The 16567-nt window shown below is 42.2% G+C and overlaps 1 protein-coding gene across 1 annotated transcript in view; it reads right to left on the bottom strand.

Moving 5' to 3' along the window:
* The window catches only part of LOC140913638 (E3 ubiquitin-protein ligase rnf213-alpha-like), a 174755-nt gene that overhangs the window by 73071 nt on the left and 85117 nt on the right, over positions 1-16567 (bottom strand). Inside the window, exons 23-30 of the mRNA XM_073350368.1 lie at positions 15974-16560; positions 14532-14697; positions 13279-13496; positions 8672-8809; positions 7563-7754; positions 2360-3830; positions 1098-1288; positions 282-437 (exon numbers count right to left, since the gene is read on the bottom strand). Of these exons, the coding sequence (XP_073206469.1) occupies positions 282-437; positions 1098-1288; positions 2360-3830; positions 7563-7754; positions 8672-8809; positions 13279-13496; positions 14532-14697; positions 15974-16560 (3119 nt within the window). The remainder of the gene's footprint in view (positions 1-281; positions 438-1097; positions 1289-2359; positions 3831-7562; positions 7755-8671; positions 8810-13278; positions 13497-14531; positions 14698-15973; positions 16561-16567) is intronic.

The following is a 16567-nucleotide window of genomic DNA, read 5'->3' as shown; positions in this document are numbered from 1 at the left end:
ACTTCTCAGAACTTTCCAAAGTTAGGATGAAAAGTTGAAATAGCAGACTTTCCAACAGGATGGAAGTTTCATTTTTCAAGCAGCTCTGGTACTGATAATATGTATTTCTTCCAACAGCAATGATTTTATACAACTCACTCATTTTTCTCTATTTTTGGACTGTACAATACAGGCCAAAGATTTGTAGTTCCATCAAAGTCTTCTTACACTAAATTTTAACATGCTGCTATCACACAAGAAAATCTGCTATTCACAGTGCAGAATTCACATTTGGAGAATACCTCTTGTTTTCTTGTGCTGCTTATGCCTTTTCCTCTCACCAGGTATTCAATCAAATAAAGATGGGACTCTCTGCACTTCCAGACCATGCCATCAGGGCTTTGGATGTGTCTCAGAATGCACAGCTCAATCAGTAACTTGTAAAGACCCTTTGAGACCTGTCAAGAAAGATGCAGGGCTGGTCAGTTTTGCTTCATTGCAATGTCAACTGTTCATTGCTTCCCATTGTTACTAAACATTCTGAATTAGTGACGACCCAAAAAAATCAACAAAAGAGAAGAGATGCCCCACAAAAGTACATCCCAGGTCAGAACCTCAGCTAGTGTAAAACAGGCATGTCTTCACTGACTTCAAGCAAGCTACACTGATTTACACCAGTCAAGGATTTGACCCATTTATGGTCTCCCTGCTGACATAATAGTAAATGCTGGCCTGTCGCTGTGCCAGTGACAGAGACAATGGCAATACAAAGAGATTTGCTGGCATTGTGACAGAGTATCAGGTGCTGGGACACTGCACAGCGATGCAGAGTTAAAATCTGCTGGGAGCGTCATCTTCTTTTGGCATCACAAGTGGGTGGGTCGAGTTTGGTTTGTGGTGGAACTTCAGGTAGGACAACTAAATTTCAGGTAAGACAACTGTTCACAGTTTAACCCTTTGTTACAGAAACTGAAGGGTATTAACTGCATTGCAATTCTACCTACCAGTGGAAGGAATTTACTTATCCGACACTGAAAGGCCATTTTGAATGAGGCCCTGGAAAATCCATCTCCACTGTATATCATGGCCTGGAGATTGCTCTCGGAAAAGACACTTACCACAGGGGATACGTCAATATGGAAGATCCTGGGCCCAGCCTCAGTTGGTTTCTGTTCCAGTGAGCGAAGCTCTTCCAGGAGAAATCCTAAATCTATTTCTGACTCTGTCAGCCTAATGGTTTTGTGGCTCAGCCCTTTCTCTAGTCGGGTTTTGGCTTTTCTGGTGGTATTTGCTACAAACAATGACTTCCCTAAAATGAGAGAGAAGGTCAAGATTCAATTTCTACAGTGCTCTGCCTTCTCATAGTCTGTCTTTATGTTTCCATTTCTTCACCTGAAGCAGAGAAGGCCAGATCCCCAGCTAGTGTAAATCAGCCATAGCTCCATTCACATCAGTGGGCTAGACCCCTGCTACTATAAATGGGCATAAGTCACTTGGAGTCAATGGTCCAGATCCATTGGAGTGAGCCATTGGAGTGAGTGGAGCTGCGCTCATGTACACAGGCTGAATATCTGGCCTTTTAAAATAATTTTTCTTCAACTTGGGAGTTAAAGAAGTTTCTACACTTGAGAAATCTCACCTCTGCTCCACAGGTTAGGCATGCCACAACTTAGAACATAAGAATGGCCATTCTGGGTCAGACCAAAGGTCCATCTAGCCCAGTATCCTGTCTTCTGACAGCAGTCAATGCCAGGTGCTCCAGAGAGAATGAACAAAACACACAATCCTCAAGTGATTCATCCCCTGTCACCTCTTCCCAGCTTCTGGCAAACAGAGACTAGGGATACCATCCCTGCCCATCCTGGCTAATAGCCATGGACCTATCCTCCATGATTTTATCTAGTTTTTTTTTAAACCCTGTTATAGTCACTTGCTGTAAAATGAGCTTTCTTAATGGTAAAGGCCCAGTGACTGTGGTACCAGTTCAGGTTCTGAATCCCCACCCCCTCAATAAAGAGCATAAAGCAGAACTAAAACTGAGGGCAGATTTTCTGCTCCACTCTCTTCAGCCGGCTCCTTAACCACCCCCTGCAGTCCCAGAGCCAAGTCTGGACCCAACAGCCCATTTGACTAACAGTGTCTAAAGATATTCAGGAGCCTCACAGGGAAAGTGTGCCCCTGGCTACACCTCCAGCTAGACCTTGACCCCCCTATGTAGGTCATGGGTCTACCTGTTCCCTATGTACTCTGGGGCATCGCAGACTGATTCTGCTCCATCTCCCAGTGCATAAGGGCTAAGCAGAATCTAGCCCTTAATCTGTATTCAATTCATAATCATCAGGACAAGTATAATCCAGATTAAATCTCTACTAAAACCTACCCATGCCAGCTCGCTCTGAAAATACAAACTTCATGTTTTGTTGATAGGGTTCTTCAAAGACCTGAGCAACAGGTGCCACCCCATTGGGCACTTTCAGATGTGTCTTCAGGTATTTCTGAATTTCTACTTCCGAATCACAGGAAAAAGAGACTTTGTATGTGTCAAAGGCCGTCATAACATAAGAATTGTGAGCTTTGGTGTCACAAAAAATAAGAAACCTGTAATCAGCATTGCTACAAGATTGTGCAAAGTGGAAGAAGAGGGACTCCAGCTGTTTGGAGACTTTGTAAACTAATTTTTCTGCACCAAGCAAGCAATAGATCTTTTTGTCTCTCGAGTCTGGGGAAAGAGCTCTCCTTACAATCAGCTCAATGTCTTCTTCCTCTGTGTCGGAGGTACAGACCAGCACCTCATCGTATGTTGGAAGAGGTGCTCTCTCGGAGTGCCTATAGATTGACAGCAAGGAGAGTAACATCTGCTCTTCTTTACACGTGACAAGGCAAGGCTTCCCCGCTTCCAAACCTACTGGTAAATTTCTCTCAATGACAGCGGTTTCAGGAGATGTCAGGTTTTTCAGCATTTCACCGAAAACATCCAGGCTGATGTATTTGTCTGACACCAAACCAGTGAGCTTGCTGCAATAAGCGTTCCAGAGCAAATTCACCTTGTAATGGATAGACGGCAAACTCTCAAAGGAAGTGGCCAGTTCATCTTTCGCAAGGCTTTGGAAGGCGGATGGATCCACATCTCTGTTCCTGTTTTCAAACTTCATGGAATTCTGCAAAAAAGCTTCTCTCTGCTCATCATATAATCTGCACAGCTCTTCAATCTTTTCCTCTTCATCAGCGTAGTCTAAGGCAAATTTCATGAGCATATGCTCTGTAATGGCTGAGTTTGGCAGATAACTCTGCAGAGCTGCCTTACCCACTGATTCGTCATACCCAGACTCAACCAGACCTTGGATGAGCTGAGGAAATTTAACAATGTAGTCATTCCAGGACACAGATTGATCATCTTTCTCAGATATATCAACAAATTCTGCAGGAGTTTCAAGTGCTCTCTTTAATGCCTCTCCGATATCCTCTGCTTTAACATCATGCTTGAAAACAGAAAGCATATTGAGAACCTGTGGGTCTGTTTGTCCTTCATGTAGTTGGGCTAACTTGCTACACAAGTAGAAGAGTTGGTGTGCAGTGAACATGTTTAGATGGCAATAATTGTTCCTTTGAGTCTCCAGATATTTTTTCCACTCTACAAGGCAATGCTCCATGACTTTGCAAATGCCATCTAATTCTTCCAGGATGGGTTTGTTGGTCTGAACAATGATTCCGGCTATTCCAAACTCTGCGTTGATTGTTACCTTGGGGTTGGGTTCACAATAAATTTCAGCTTTCCAGTCTATGAAAAGGATGTTGCCAACGCTGAGAAGTTGCAAGTAGAGCTTCCCAACCATTTCAATTTTTTCCAGGATCTGTAATGTGTCAAATACACAATGGGAAAATAGAATTTATAGAATACTGCTCGTTTTCAAGTTCATTAGGGACTTTCTTCTAAGCACCTTTACAACTTAACCTGGGTAATTTGATTAAGTGGGGATTCATCTTGGGACACCCAACTTCTCTGTTTACATCAGGTAACCAGAATGCTGACATGAAAAGGATCCGCTTTCTGTGGAATGTTTTGATTTTTCATCAAAAAAATGAAACCTCTCGAAATCACAATATTCCCATGGGGATATGCTTCTACAGTGCCTCATGGGAGCTGTAGTTCCGCTGTTGCCTCATGTCACCGTCCTCCTCTATCGGCTGGGCTCCCCAGTGGGTCTCCACCTTCCAGGATGCCACCATTTCCCCTTGCCATGGATGGAATCACGGTGCATCATGGGCAGGGGTGAAAGTAAGTCGAGTGACTTACCGGTACACTGGGGCCAGCTCTGGCCCCTGGAAGGGGCAGGGTCTAGGGCAGAAGGGGCAGGGTTGAGGGGGTCAGAGCCAGCCCCAGCCCACCCTGTAATGTAAGTGTCCCCCCGTGGGTAGCAGCAGCAACAGCCCGGGGCTCCGGGGGCTATTTAAAGGGCCCGTGACTCCTCTCTTCTACTGCTCTGGCTGTTTAAATAGCCCCTGGAGCCCTGGGGTAGTGGTGGGGCTCCAGCTGCCTCTGCTGCCCTGGTCCTTTAAATAGCCGCTGGAGCCCCGCTGCTTCCCCAGGGCTCCGGGCGCTATCTAAAGGGCCCGCGGCTCCCCTGCTTCTACCTGGGGAGGCAGTGGGTCTCCAGCAGCTATTTAAAGGACCGGGGCTGTAGAAGCAGGGGAGCCACAGGCCCTTTAAATAGTCTCCGGAGCCCTGGGGTGCTGCTGCTGCTAGCCGGGGGGGACCCTTAGCCCTGCAGCCACTGTCCCAGGGCTCCAGCAGTGGGGCTCTGGAGGCAATTTAAAGAGCCTGGGGCTCCAGCCACTGCTGGGAGCCCCAGGCCCTTTAAATTGCCCCCTGGGGAATCCAGGCTGCCCCAGTACAGTGCACCGGCTCTTGCCGGGTACGCCATACCGGGGCTTACTTTCACCTCTGATCATGAGAGATGTAGCCCAATGAGGGAGTCCAGCCTATAGAGGAGAATGGGAACATGAGGCACCCAAACGACAACTCCCGTGGGGCAGGACAGTGGCATTTTGAGAGAAAGGATGGTCCAGTGGTTTGGGCCCTAGCCTAGGACTTAGAAAATGCAGGTGCAAGTCATTCAGCGTCTCAGATCCCCCCTCTGGACAATGGGGATAACTGCCCTGCCTCACAGGAGAGTTGTGAGGATAAAGACCTTAAAGACTGTGAAATCTTTAAGATCTACAGATAAAAAGTGCTATCTATTATTTCAGAATCAAAATATTTGGATTTTCAACTGAAAATTTTTGATTTTTTCACCAAAAAGTCAAGCTTTTCCCTGGAAATTGTCAGTGAAAACAATTCCCCCTCCCATTTTTGTTGACACTTTCCAGGGGGGAAAAATTGTTTTCCCACCAGCTCCACTCAAGAATCTCGGCTGATCTCACCACAGAACTACTATGCTTCTAAGAGAGCCAAGACCCAACTTATAGGGTCTGATTTTGGTAGATGCTGAGCATGGACCACACAACTGGGTTAGTGACAACTAGAGCTGGGAGAAGAAACATTTTAGCTGAAGCTTTTTTCCCCAAGAAAAAGCAGTTTCAGGTCATCTAAAACCTTTCATGAATTCATGTCAAATTTGTCAAATTGTTTTGGTCAATTCCACCCGCCCCAAATCCTAAAACCGAATTCTGAAAAAAATTGAAACATTTTGTTTAGATATTTTCTAAATGAAATTTTTCTATTTTTCAATTCAAAACCATTTTTTGTTTTGAAATGTACTTCAATTTTATTTTAAAAAAATAGAATACATTTTTAAAAGCTCAAAAATAAAATGAAATGTTTTATTTTGGGTTGATCAAAATGTTTTGTTTGACCCCAAATGAAGTTTACTTCAACTTTTTGACTCCATACGGCTAAATGCAGTGCCTTTTTGGTTGGCTGAAAATTAAAAAAATATTGGGTTGACTTGCAAGATTCTTCTTTTTAATTTTATTTTTTGGAACAGCCAGTGGACAACAAAATCAGTCATTCACGTAGCTCTTGTGAGCCTTTCTGACAATCAAAGCATTAGTGCTTTGTTGATCAAACCCAACGTATTTCCCATTGACATCAATGGAACTGAATCAAAACTTCTCTCCATTTCTTATGGTGCTTAAATGCTGTCAGTTTTCATTCATTGCCACAACGTGTAACTGAGGACAAGAATGTGAAGGATTAAAAAAAGAAAAGTTGAGATGACTGGGGTGACAGAAGGATGCAGGCCCGTATCAAGTTATGCCCTGCTTTTTGCTTGTCTATACCAAATTATGCCATTTTGTGCCCTATGTTGAAAGTCAGTTTAATCTTTTAAATGTATAACTGGTGGATGAGGCAATGCCAAGACATATGCCTTGCCTAGAATGGGGTGTTGAGGAACTATATCTTGGCCCATCCCCAGTGAACAGGTGAGCCCTGCATGGCTGAAGGATGGAGCTTGGCAATATAAATACATGGCTGAGGGAAGAATTTCTCAGGCTGGGACTGGATTTAAAAACAGGGGGCTTCTCTGCCCCTTCCTACGGATTGATGTGGTAGAGGGGCTTGAGTGCTCATAATCCTGAAAGCTGAGCCAGGGGTAGATGTGCTACCAACAGGATCTCCCAAGCAAGATAGGATAGATGCCAGACCAAGGAGCAATCCATTGGTTCTCCAGCTTGGGGGTTCTGAATAAGGCTAACAACCGTATCCCATAAACGGTGCATCTGTTAAGGATTTCTCAAATAAACCTGGGAAAACCACAAATGATGATATGGATAAATGCCCTCAGTGACGGAAGGAGGACTGGATGCTTCATGGAATGTTTTGAGCTTATATAGGCCAGGAGCCCTCCAAAATATGGCAAATACACATGACATCCCTGCAAGAAATCAGATGACTGGGAAATAGATCAGAGGGCTGGGCATGTAGTTAGGATGATGGGAGACAGACCAGCTAAACATCTCTTGGAAGGACACTCGTATGGTGTCTGACCAAGGAGAAGATGGAGTGATAATACTGAACAAGGCCTAAGAACACTTAATGAGAATCACCATCAATTGGAAAAACATGCCTGAACTTAAAAAAATAAGTTTTGGATTTTCAGTAAGTGAAAAATTTTGACATTTTGACTTTTTGTCCCGATTCAGGTAGGGAAAAAATTTCAAAATGTTAAAAAATTCTTACAAGATAGATTCCCACCCAGCCCTCCTCCCAAGAGCCACCAGTTGCCTATTCACACCCTCAGAGCTGTACCTGGTCTGTGGCCACTCTGAGTTTGTGTTTTGAAAATTTAATTTCCTCTGACATTTCCTTTTTTGTTGTTTTTGTTTCTATGTGGAATGAAAACAAATTTCAAAAAATTGGAATCTCCCATGGAATGGAAATTCCAAATTTGGACCAGCTTTAGTTCCTATCTTGACCTCCTAGGACTGAACTAAAGGCATGAGACAGTCTCCTCCAAAACATCAGTTCTTCATCAGGAAAGCATGTTGCTGGAGAAATAGAACTTCCCATCAAAGGGAAGCACAAAAATAAAGAAGTGCAAAAAGTCTCACATTTTCTGGTTAATGCAGAGATCAGGATTTACCTCCAGAAACCTGTTCACCTCTTTTCTCCCCTGCTCAGCTTTTGTGGCTATCAGCATGAGCTTGTTCTGCAGCTCAGTGAGCTGAGCCAGACTGTACGTTCTACAGTCCGTCTTGTCTTTCTGGTCTTCTTGAGCATCCTTTTCCTTGACATCCCCTGGCAGTAGCAGTGAAATGCAATTATCAAGAGAAGGCTGGAAAACAGAGTTAAGAAAGATAAATGCTGCTGTGCCTTTATTCTGTGGGACCAACATGTGCACCAAACAAGGCCAATACAAAGCATTTCAGAATCTGTTATTCTGCAAGGGTTTTAATTGTAGAAATTTACTCATTTAATCTTACCAATGCAAGACAGTAAAGGTGGAAGAGTCATTCTAGATCTTTGAAGGTATTATGTACAGAGGGCCAAAGATATGCAGAAGCAATGGATTATTTGGAGTGCTATGATTTTTTAGGGACCAACTTTAAACATCTTAAAGGAGCCTGATTTTCAGACATATCCGAGCACCCATCATTAAGATGTTTCCAACTGGATATTCAAAATCATTAGTCACTTCTGAAAATCATGGCCAGATTCCAACTCTTGGGTCTCAGACTTCTAGTATGAACCAGGCCGAAATGGGGAAAAGGGATAATTCTAAGTCCATAGACTTGGTGATTAGTGATTTTGGGGGGCCAATCTGACCCTTTTTAAAAGATGCTGATTTTCAGACAGTGCTGAGCTCCTGTTATGTTCATGGCACACACAGAGAAGTTAAATAAATATATAAAATACTCTTGCTGGAAGTTTGCATCATGACACTACTTTATTTCTTAGAATTCAGAACAATAACACACAAAGATCCCAACAGAGAGAGAGAGAGAGAGAGAGAGAAACAAACAGGCTGCTCCCTAAGGCAGAGAGGCACAGCTCACTCCACCTTGTTCCAGGCTGGCTCTTTCCAGACTGACTCTGATTGCATGTTTCCCTAGAGCCTGCAAGCAGGATCAGGTAAAACTTCTGAAATTTAAAGTGACAGTCAAACTAGGTCTCTTTCAGGCAGCTCAAGTTGGTCAGCCGAAGTCACTTTGAAAATGTGGGCCCTTATATTAAATGCTGCTGAACTTTTACCTTGAATTTCTGAGGTGTGGAGATCATAAAAATCCCTTTGCCATTGATGGCCCTGGCCTGAGACATCGAGGAGCGCTCCACGGACCCATGACAATCATGGACCATTTGCAGCCACTCTCTGTTGTGACAGGAATCTTTCTATTAAAAACAATTAATGTGTTAGTTCCTGAAGAAGGAATAAAGCTACACACACCAGAACGCTATAGCATCGTTTGCTGAGATACCCATAGTACCCCAATCGCTGGAGTGTTCGCTCCCCTCACAACTTCCCAGAGAGAAAGAACTAGGATCATTTCCATTGGCAAAGATGGCAAAGAAGGCGGCAGCGCACAGGGGTTCTGAAAAGCATAAATGATAGATAGGCGTACATTTTGTGTAAGGGGCTAGAGGAATACTGAGGTAACATTATATATAACTATTACACTTCTCTTTTTTCTTCACCTCAGCTTAACTCTCACCAGAGTTCTCTTTTCAGCATTTATCATTTAAAAAAAGGATTACACCACATTAAACCTACCACTCTCCTAATGAGGGCACAGTTAAATCGATGTAATTGTGCTTATACCAGCATAGTTATTTCTGTATTGGAAGAGGAATAAGCTGTACAGGTGTAGGGCACTATTATAGAATATAGAATATCATAGAATATCAGGGTTGGAAGGGACCTCAGGAGGTCATCTAGTCCAACCCCCTGCTCAAAGCAGGACCAATCCCCAACTAAATCATCCTAGACAGGGCTTTGTCAAGCCTGACCTTAAAAACCGCAAAGGAAGGAGATTCCACCACCTCCCTAGGTAACCCATTCCAGTGCTTCACCACCCTCCCAGTGAAAATTTTTTTCCTAATATCCAACCTAACCTCCCGCACTGCCACTGGAGACCACTGCTCCTTGTTCTGTCATCTGCCACCACTGAGAACAGTCTAGAACCATCCTCTTTGGAACCCCCTTTCAGGTAGTTGAAAGCAGCTATCAAATCCCCCCTTATTCTTCTCTTCTGTAGACTAAACAATCCCAGTTTCCTCAGCCTCTCCTCATCAGTCATGTGCTCCAGCCCCCTAATCATTTTTGTTGCCCTCCGCTGGACTCTTTCCAATTTTTCCACATCCTTGTTGTAGTGTGGGGCCCAAAACTGGACACAGTACTCCAAATGAGGACTCACCAATGTCGAATAGATGGGAACGATTATGTCCCTCGATCTGCTGGCAATGCCCCTACTTATACAGCCCAAAATGTCATTGGCCTTCTTGGCAACAAGGGCACTCATATCCAGCTTCTCGTCCACTGTAACCTCTAGGTCCTTCTAGTCTGTAGCAGTACATGGGATTCTTCCATCCTAAGTGCAGGACTGTGCACTTGTCCTTGTTAATCCTCATCAGATTTCCTTTGGCCCAATCCTCTAATCTGTCTAGGTCCCTCTGTATCCTATCCCTACCATCCAGCGTATCTACCTCTCCTCCCAGTTTAGTGTCATCTGCAAACTTGCCGAGGGTGCAATCCATACCATCCTCCAGATCATTAATGAAGATATTGAACAAAACCAGCCCCAGGACTGACCGTTGGGGCACTCCGCTTGATACCGGCTGCCAACTAGACATATTATAACTATGTCCATGCTAGGGGCTATGCTAAGTTAACTATTTTGGTCAAAAAAAGAATCACACCCATAATCAAAACAAGTATACAGAACAAAAACAGTGTGGAGAGCAAGGGTATCATTTTCCAGGGACTAAACGCCTCAGTGCCATTCTCAAAAGAGATTTAAGCACTTAGGTCTAGAGCTGAATGAATACTTGATTTTATTTTTGGTTAAGAGAGGGGGATGGGAAGCAAACTGAAAAATCCAAATAAAAATTCAGTTCAGTTCTAACCAAAATTGAATTTTTTTGTTCCTGTCACTGTGACCGAAAGTACCCATGTGTCCACACTCTACACATTGTTGTAATGTTTGTACAAAATATACCTTGTGAGGTATCATCTGAAAACTCATAATTTGCTGGTCTATACTGTCCTAATAAACTATGTGTGGCAAAACTGTATGTGAAGTTACAAAATTTCATTGTATAATGTTATTAACACATGTTCCAAACCGCAGCCGAAGTTGGCAAACAGGCCTGTCTCAAACAAAGGAATGCGTGCTCTGCTAAATTTGCATTTCAGCAGTAAACAGAGTCATCAAGCAGGAAGGGTAGTCAACGAAACCTCAAACAGGTGAGGAAAAGCATCAGGAAACATCCTTCTCCACAGACTCTTTGTCTCCTGAATCTCCTCTGGAAATATTTCTCAAGGGGGGGCTGACACTATAAAAAGGAGGGACAAGCACCCAAAGACACCCCTAGCCCCCTGCCCATCGGTTCACTGCACCAGAAGGGACAAAAGAAGCAGCCATTGAACTGGAAAAGGGTCCTAACCTAAGAAGTTTGGTCAGTAAGACTTCTGAGAGAATGTGGTGAGAAAACTTTGCTTTAAATTTAACAGTTTGTTAAGTTAGGTACTAGTCACGTTTTTATCTTTATTTTTCTCATAACCATTTCTGACTTTTATGCCTCATTACTTGTACTCATTTGAAATCTCTCTCTTTATGGTCAATAAACTTGTTTTATTGTTGTTTTTTCCCCCTAATCCAATGTGTTTAAATTGTCCGGAAACTCCATTGGGAGTAACAAGATGGGTGCATATTATTTCTATTAAAGAAATACAAACTTTATATAAATGTGTATTTCCAGGAGGGTGCTGGCTGGGCAGTACAAGATATACATGGGGGATGGGGAGGAGAGCGAGAATCTTAGACTGGGAGTAAGTTGGAATCACCCTGCAGTATAACCAAGGCTGGTAAGAACCAAGGAGTGGCTGGCTGGCTGCAGCACACACAGACGTAGCTGGGAGTGATTTGCATGCTGGAGGCTGTTTGTGAGCAGTCCAGGCTGGATGCCACAGTAGCAAAGCAGTATAAAGGGCACCCCAGGCTGGAGGGCAGGGGTGACACAGCTACTTATTAGTCTGGATTGTACCCTCATGTCACAGTCACCAAAACAAAAAAAAATTAGTTTTGGATTGAACAAAATGTTTCATTTGATCTGAAACAAATTTTGTTTGTTTGTTTTGCTTAGTTTTGGGTCATTTGGGGGTGTTTTCTACCTTTTTTATTTCAATTAGCTAAATTTTAAAATGAAATGTCATTTCAAAAGGAGAAGTCAAAACAAAATGTTTCAAAATGGCTGAAACAAAACATAGAAATGTTAAGACCATTTCAATTTTTAAAAAAACCCTTTCCTATTTTTTTGGTCAAAACTATTCACCAAATTTAGCGCGAATTCACCATTTTGGTGCCCTCAAAAATATTTTTTTCAGCTAATATTGCCATGCTGTATTTAGAAACTTAAATCCCACTGAATTTCAATGTGGCATTAGGCTCCTAAGTACCTAAATCACTTCTAAAAATGTGACAGTCTCCTAAATCAATTAGACATTTATGAAAATTTTACCCCAGGAATTGATAGAATCAAAGAAATGTAGGGCTGGAAGGGACCTCAAGCGTTCATCAAGTCCAGCCTCCTGTGCTGAGGCAGGACCATCCCTGACAAATGTTTACCAAACCTGCTCCATCCTCCAAGGATGGGCTCCCTTGGAAGCCTATTCCAGAGCTTAAATATCCTTATAGCTAGAAAGTTTTTCTTAATATCTAACCTAAATCTCTCCTGCTGCAGATTAAATCCATTACTTCTTGTCTTACCTCAAGCAGACATGAAGGACAGTTGATTACAGTCTTCTTTATAACACATTTGAAAACTGCTTTCAGGTGCTCCCCGCCCCAGTCTTATTTTCTCAAGACTAAACATATCCATTTTTTAAAACCTTTCTCACAGGTCAGGTTTTCTAAACCTTTTATAATTTTTGTTGCTGTCCTCTGGACTCTCTCCAATTTGTCCATCTCTCCTAAAGTGTGGCACCCAGAACTGGAGACAGTACTCCAGTGAGGGCTCACCAGCGCTGAATAGAACAGGGCTGTTACCTCCCATATCTTACATACAACACTCCTGAATTATATTAGCCTTTTTTGCAGCCGCATCACATTGTTGACTCACACTCAATTTGTGATTCGCTATAACCCCCACATCCTTTTCAGCAGTCGTACCATGTTGCTAATTATTCCCCATTTTGTAGTTGCGCATTTGATTTTTCCTTCCTAAGTGTTGTACTTTGCACTTGTCTTGACTGAATTTCATCTTGTTGATTTCAGACCAATTCTCCAATTTGTCAAGGTTATTTTGTTTTCTAATCTTGTCTTCCAAAGTGCTTGCAACCTCTCCCAGCTTGGTATCATCTGTACATTTTATAACCACAATCTCTACTCCATTATCAAAGTCATTAATGAAAATATTGAATAGTACTGAACCTGCAGGACCTCACTAGATACAACCTCCCAGTTTGAAAGTGAACCATTGATAACTACTTTTTGAGTACGGTCTTTCGACCAATTGTGCACCCACATCATAGTAATTTCATCTAGCCTTCATCTAAAGTTACTTGTTTTAAAATTCCACCAAATGTCACATCACAATGTGTCTTTAAGGTATTTACTTTGAGCAGAAAACAGTAAAAAACTTACTAGCTTCTTTGGAAGTTTATTGTCATTTTCTACAGCGTCTCTGATGGGACTCAGAGCTGAGGAAAAAGCTTCAAACCCTGATTCGGGAGTCAAATCGAATAAGATGGGCACAGAGGCAGAGACAGCGTCTCGGAAGAACCTCACTTTGTCAATGTCCATGTCATTTTCTCCTGCAGAAATGGACGCCAGCTCCACAAATGTAGGAAGTTCTGTTTTGTCTGCAAGAAGAAAAATCCACCAATGAGTGTAAAACAAGCAATCTAAGAATGCTCCAGAATCTATAAATAGTTTTAATCAAAACTTACAATGTCTTTGCCCTCCAAAGCTGAAAAATCCCTGTTGTTGCTCCATTTGGACATGCCAATTACATCAAATGAATAAAATCTTAGATCTAGGGGTGGTCCATCAAAACTTTTTTTAGAAATAAAATTGTGTTTTTGACTAATCACATTTTTTGTGGAGGTCTCTGTTTTCCTTGGAATTTTTTTATTTTTTATTGGAAAACCAAAAACTTGGAAAAATATTTTTGTTTATTTTTCATTTTTTAGATTTTTGGCAGTTTTCAGCTACAAGTTTTTGGTTGCCAAAAGACAGATTTTTTAGCGGATATTTATTTTCCATGCAGGAGAAAATCCCAACACTTTTCAAACATCTCTTCTCATTTCCACCAACAGTACGGGCACCTTCTCTGGCAGCTCACCTCTTACTGTGCTCAGAAAGTGCAACATTACAAGTGCAACGTGTAACGTCTTTCCTACTGACCTTACAAAGCGCTCTGCTACTGGACACCTTATGACATACGTGGGAGAAAAATATTTTGCTCATTTCATAATTCTCTACCCCAAACCAATGCCTGTCCAAGTGTTCTTCACAACACATATAAATGTCCAGTGACAACCCCTGCGTGCCACAGTCTCATTATTAGCTTTCTTTACTAAAAAAATAAGGAAATTGCTGCACAAAGATCATGATTATTTTCTAGTTAAAGTTACAGAAATATTGAAAAGAACCCTTACATGAAAACAGAACTAACTTTAAGATAATTTGATCTTCAGAAAGACCATGAAGCACCAATTAGGGAAATTTTCAGCAATATTTTATAACTGTTATAACACGTGAAAATCACCATAGACATTACAATAACAATCCTATCTCCGACCCACAATACGATGACTTACAAACTCTAGCAAGTAAGAGCTACACAATTGGCCCTACGTTCTTTCTTAGCTTATAAATAGTGGTATAAATTTCACCTTTTATGACAGTTTTGATCCAAGAGGTAAAGCCTTTCTTTGCACACTCAAGAAGTTCCTTCAAGAAGTCAAGCACACCCTTGGGGATATTACTCAGAGTATCTTGAACTTTTATAATATCATCGGTCATATAACCAAGAGTCTTGTCCTTGAAGTCCTTGTCTTCCTGTTAAAACACAAGATAAAAAATTATGTGTCTTAGCAAAGACATGAGACAAGCATTTATTTTAATTAACTTATTGTTTATGTTGCACTTTGAGCTGTACAAACACAGAGAAAAAGACTGTCCTTGCCCCCAAAACTTTGTTAACGCAGAGTTAAGGTTGCCCAGTGCTGCCTTGTGCCCTTCTAGAATGTGGAGTGGCCAAATTTAAATCTCTGAAATGCAAACCTCTGAAACCCAGAAAATCCAAAATTAAAAGTACATGCCACTCCTACTACACAGTCTTTAACATTGCTTCCTAAAGCTGGCAACAGTTAATAATATAATCCTCTGGGAGTCTATAAAAGTCTGCTCAGCCATAGTTGGATTTACTATTGTGGATTTGTATGAGATAATAAGGACTGGTATACACACAAACATGCACTGGTTTAAATAAATCAGGTTCTTAGAACCGATTTAAATATTTTGGTGGAAGTCTGTTTGTGGACACTCTCATTTTGGAATAAAAGTGGCTAAAGTTGAGTTAGCTAAAGTCACTTTTGACTTGGCCCACTATTATCCAAGAAACGAACTGTCCACCGAATTAACTGAATTGGTTCTAACTCACACCCTTTGTTATTAATGTGACTAAAATTATTGCAAAAATGCCTTAGGCACCGAAACCTCTAAGAGGGTTCCCAGCTGTGGATCCCTGACAGAGATAGGTGCCTCCATGCAGCCCTGACTTAGGCACCTATCTCCGAGAGAGGGTCAGGGTCAGCCCACACCCCTGTTGTAGGCATCTCCCATTGACTAGCTTAGGTAGCTCCCCATCTTGTGTACTGGCTTTTGTGAATCATATTCATAGGCGCCTATATCTCTCCACACATTGTATATGGAGCCTGGGCCCTAACCCAAGCTATGTGGATTGCAGTGTGGTTCCTGTGATTTTCTAGGCACCTAAAAGTTCAGTAGCTTTGTGAATCTAAGACTGAAAGTCTGTGCAGCACCTAGCGCAATGGTGGCTAGATCTCTGTCACTGTAAGCCTGTGCAGCATCCGGCCTAACAGGGCCCTGATCTCAGGTTACGGCTTCTAGTAGCTACATAATATGAAAAATTAAAAAAAAAAACAATTAATCTTTCTTTTGCCATTTTTACATCACTGGAACTCCACTATTTTCCATGGAGTCACTCCAGGCTTTCACCTGAGTAAATGAGATCAGAATGAGTAGATGTGTAAAACGAGACTGCATTTGTCTAACCAATTACTCTAATGATATTTATGAGAGTCCTACATACGTATTTTGTCAGGTCATCAAGGAGCCGGAAATCTCCATTGAGTCCCAGTGTCCTTCGTAGCTCATCTATCATTTTGGCTCTCTTCACCACCATGGAGAGTTTCACGTAGTTGTTAATCTTAACCACTGCAGCCTCAGCCCACTCAGACTTGCTGCCAGGTCCTCCCTCACTCTTCTCCATGATTTTAAATTCCTTTCTGAGCACCTGTTCATCTATTAGCTGCTTTCCAAACTGTCTCTCAATGTCACCAAGGCGGATGGAAAAATCTTTAAGGGTCTGATAGGTGCTTTGAAAATCGCCCGTGGCCGGGATGTAAATGTTTTTCTGCACTTCATCCAGGGAAAGAAGGGCTTTGTCTGGGAAATCACCCTTGGCAAGTTTAGCTTTCAGCTTCCACAGTTTCTGGAAGAACTGGCTTTCCTGGAGGGTATGAATTTTTCTAACCATGTCGTTGTGTTTAACAAGTGGGTTCGACTGCAGACCTTCACTTTTCTCCTCTCCACTTACGGAGTATTTCTTCACCAGTATCTGATCCTTAATGCTCTGTTTATCGTCATCAACACTTCGCTCCATGGCACCTACATCAACTAAACA

Source organism: Lepidochelys kempii, chromosome 6 (genome assembly GCF_965140265.1).
Source record: "Lepidochelys kempii isolate rLepKem1 chromosome 6, rLepKem1.hap2, whole genome shotgun sequence".
NCBI classification, from domain to species: domain Eukaryota; kingdom Metazoa; phylum Chordata; order Testudines; family Cheloniidae; genus Lepidochelys; species Lepidochelys kempii.
The sequence above is the reverse complement of the archived record's forward strand: the minus strand, read 5'-3'. Positions and strand labels throughout refer to the sequence as shown.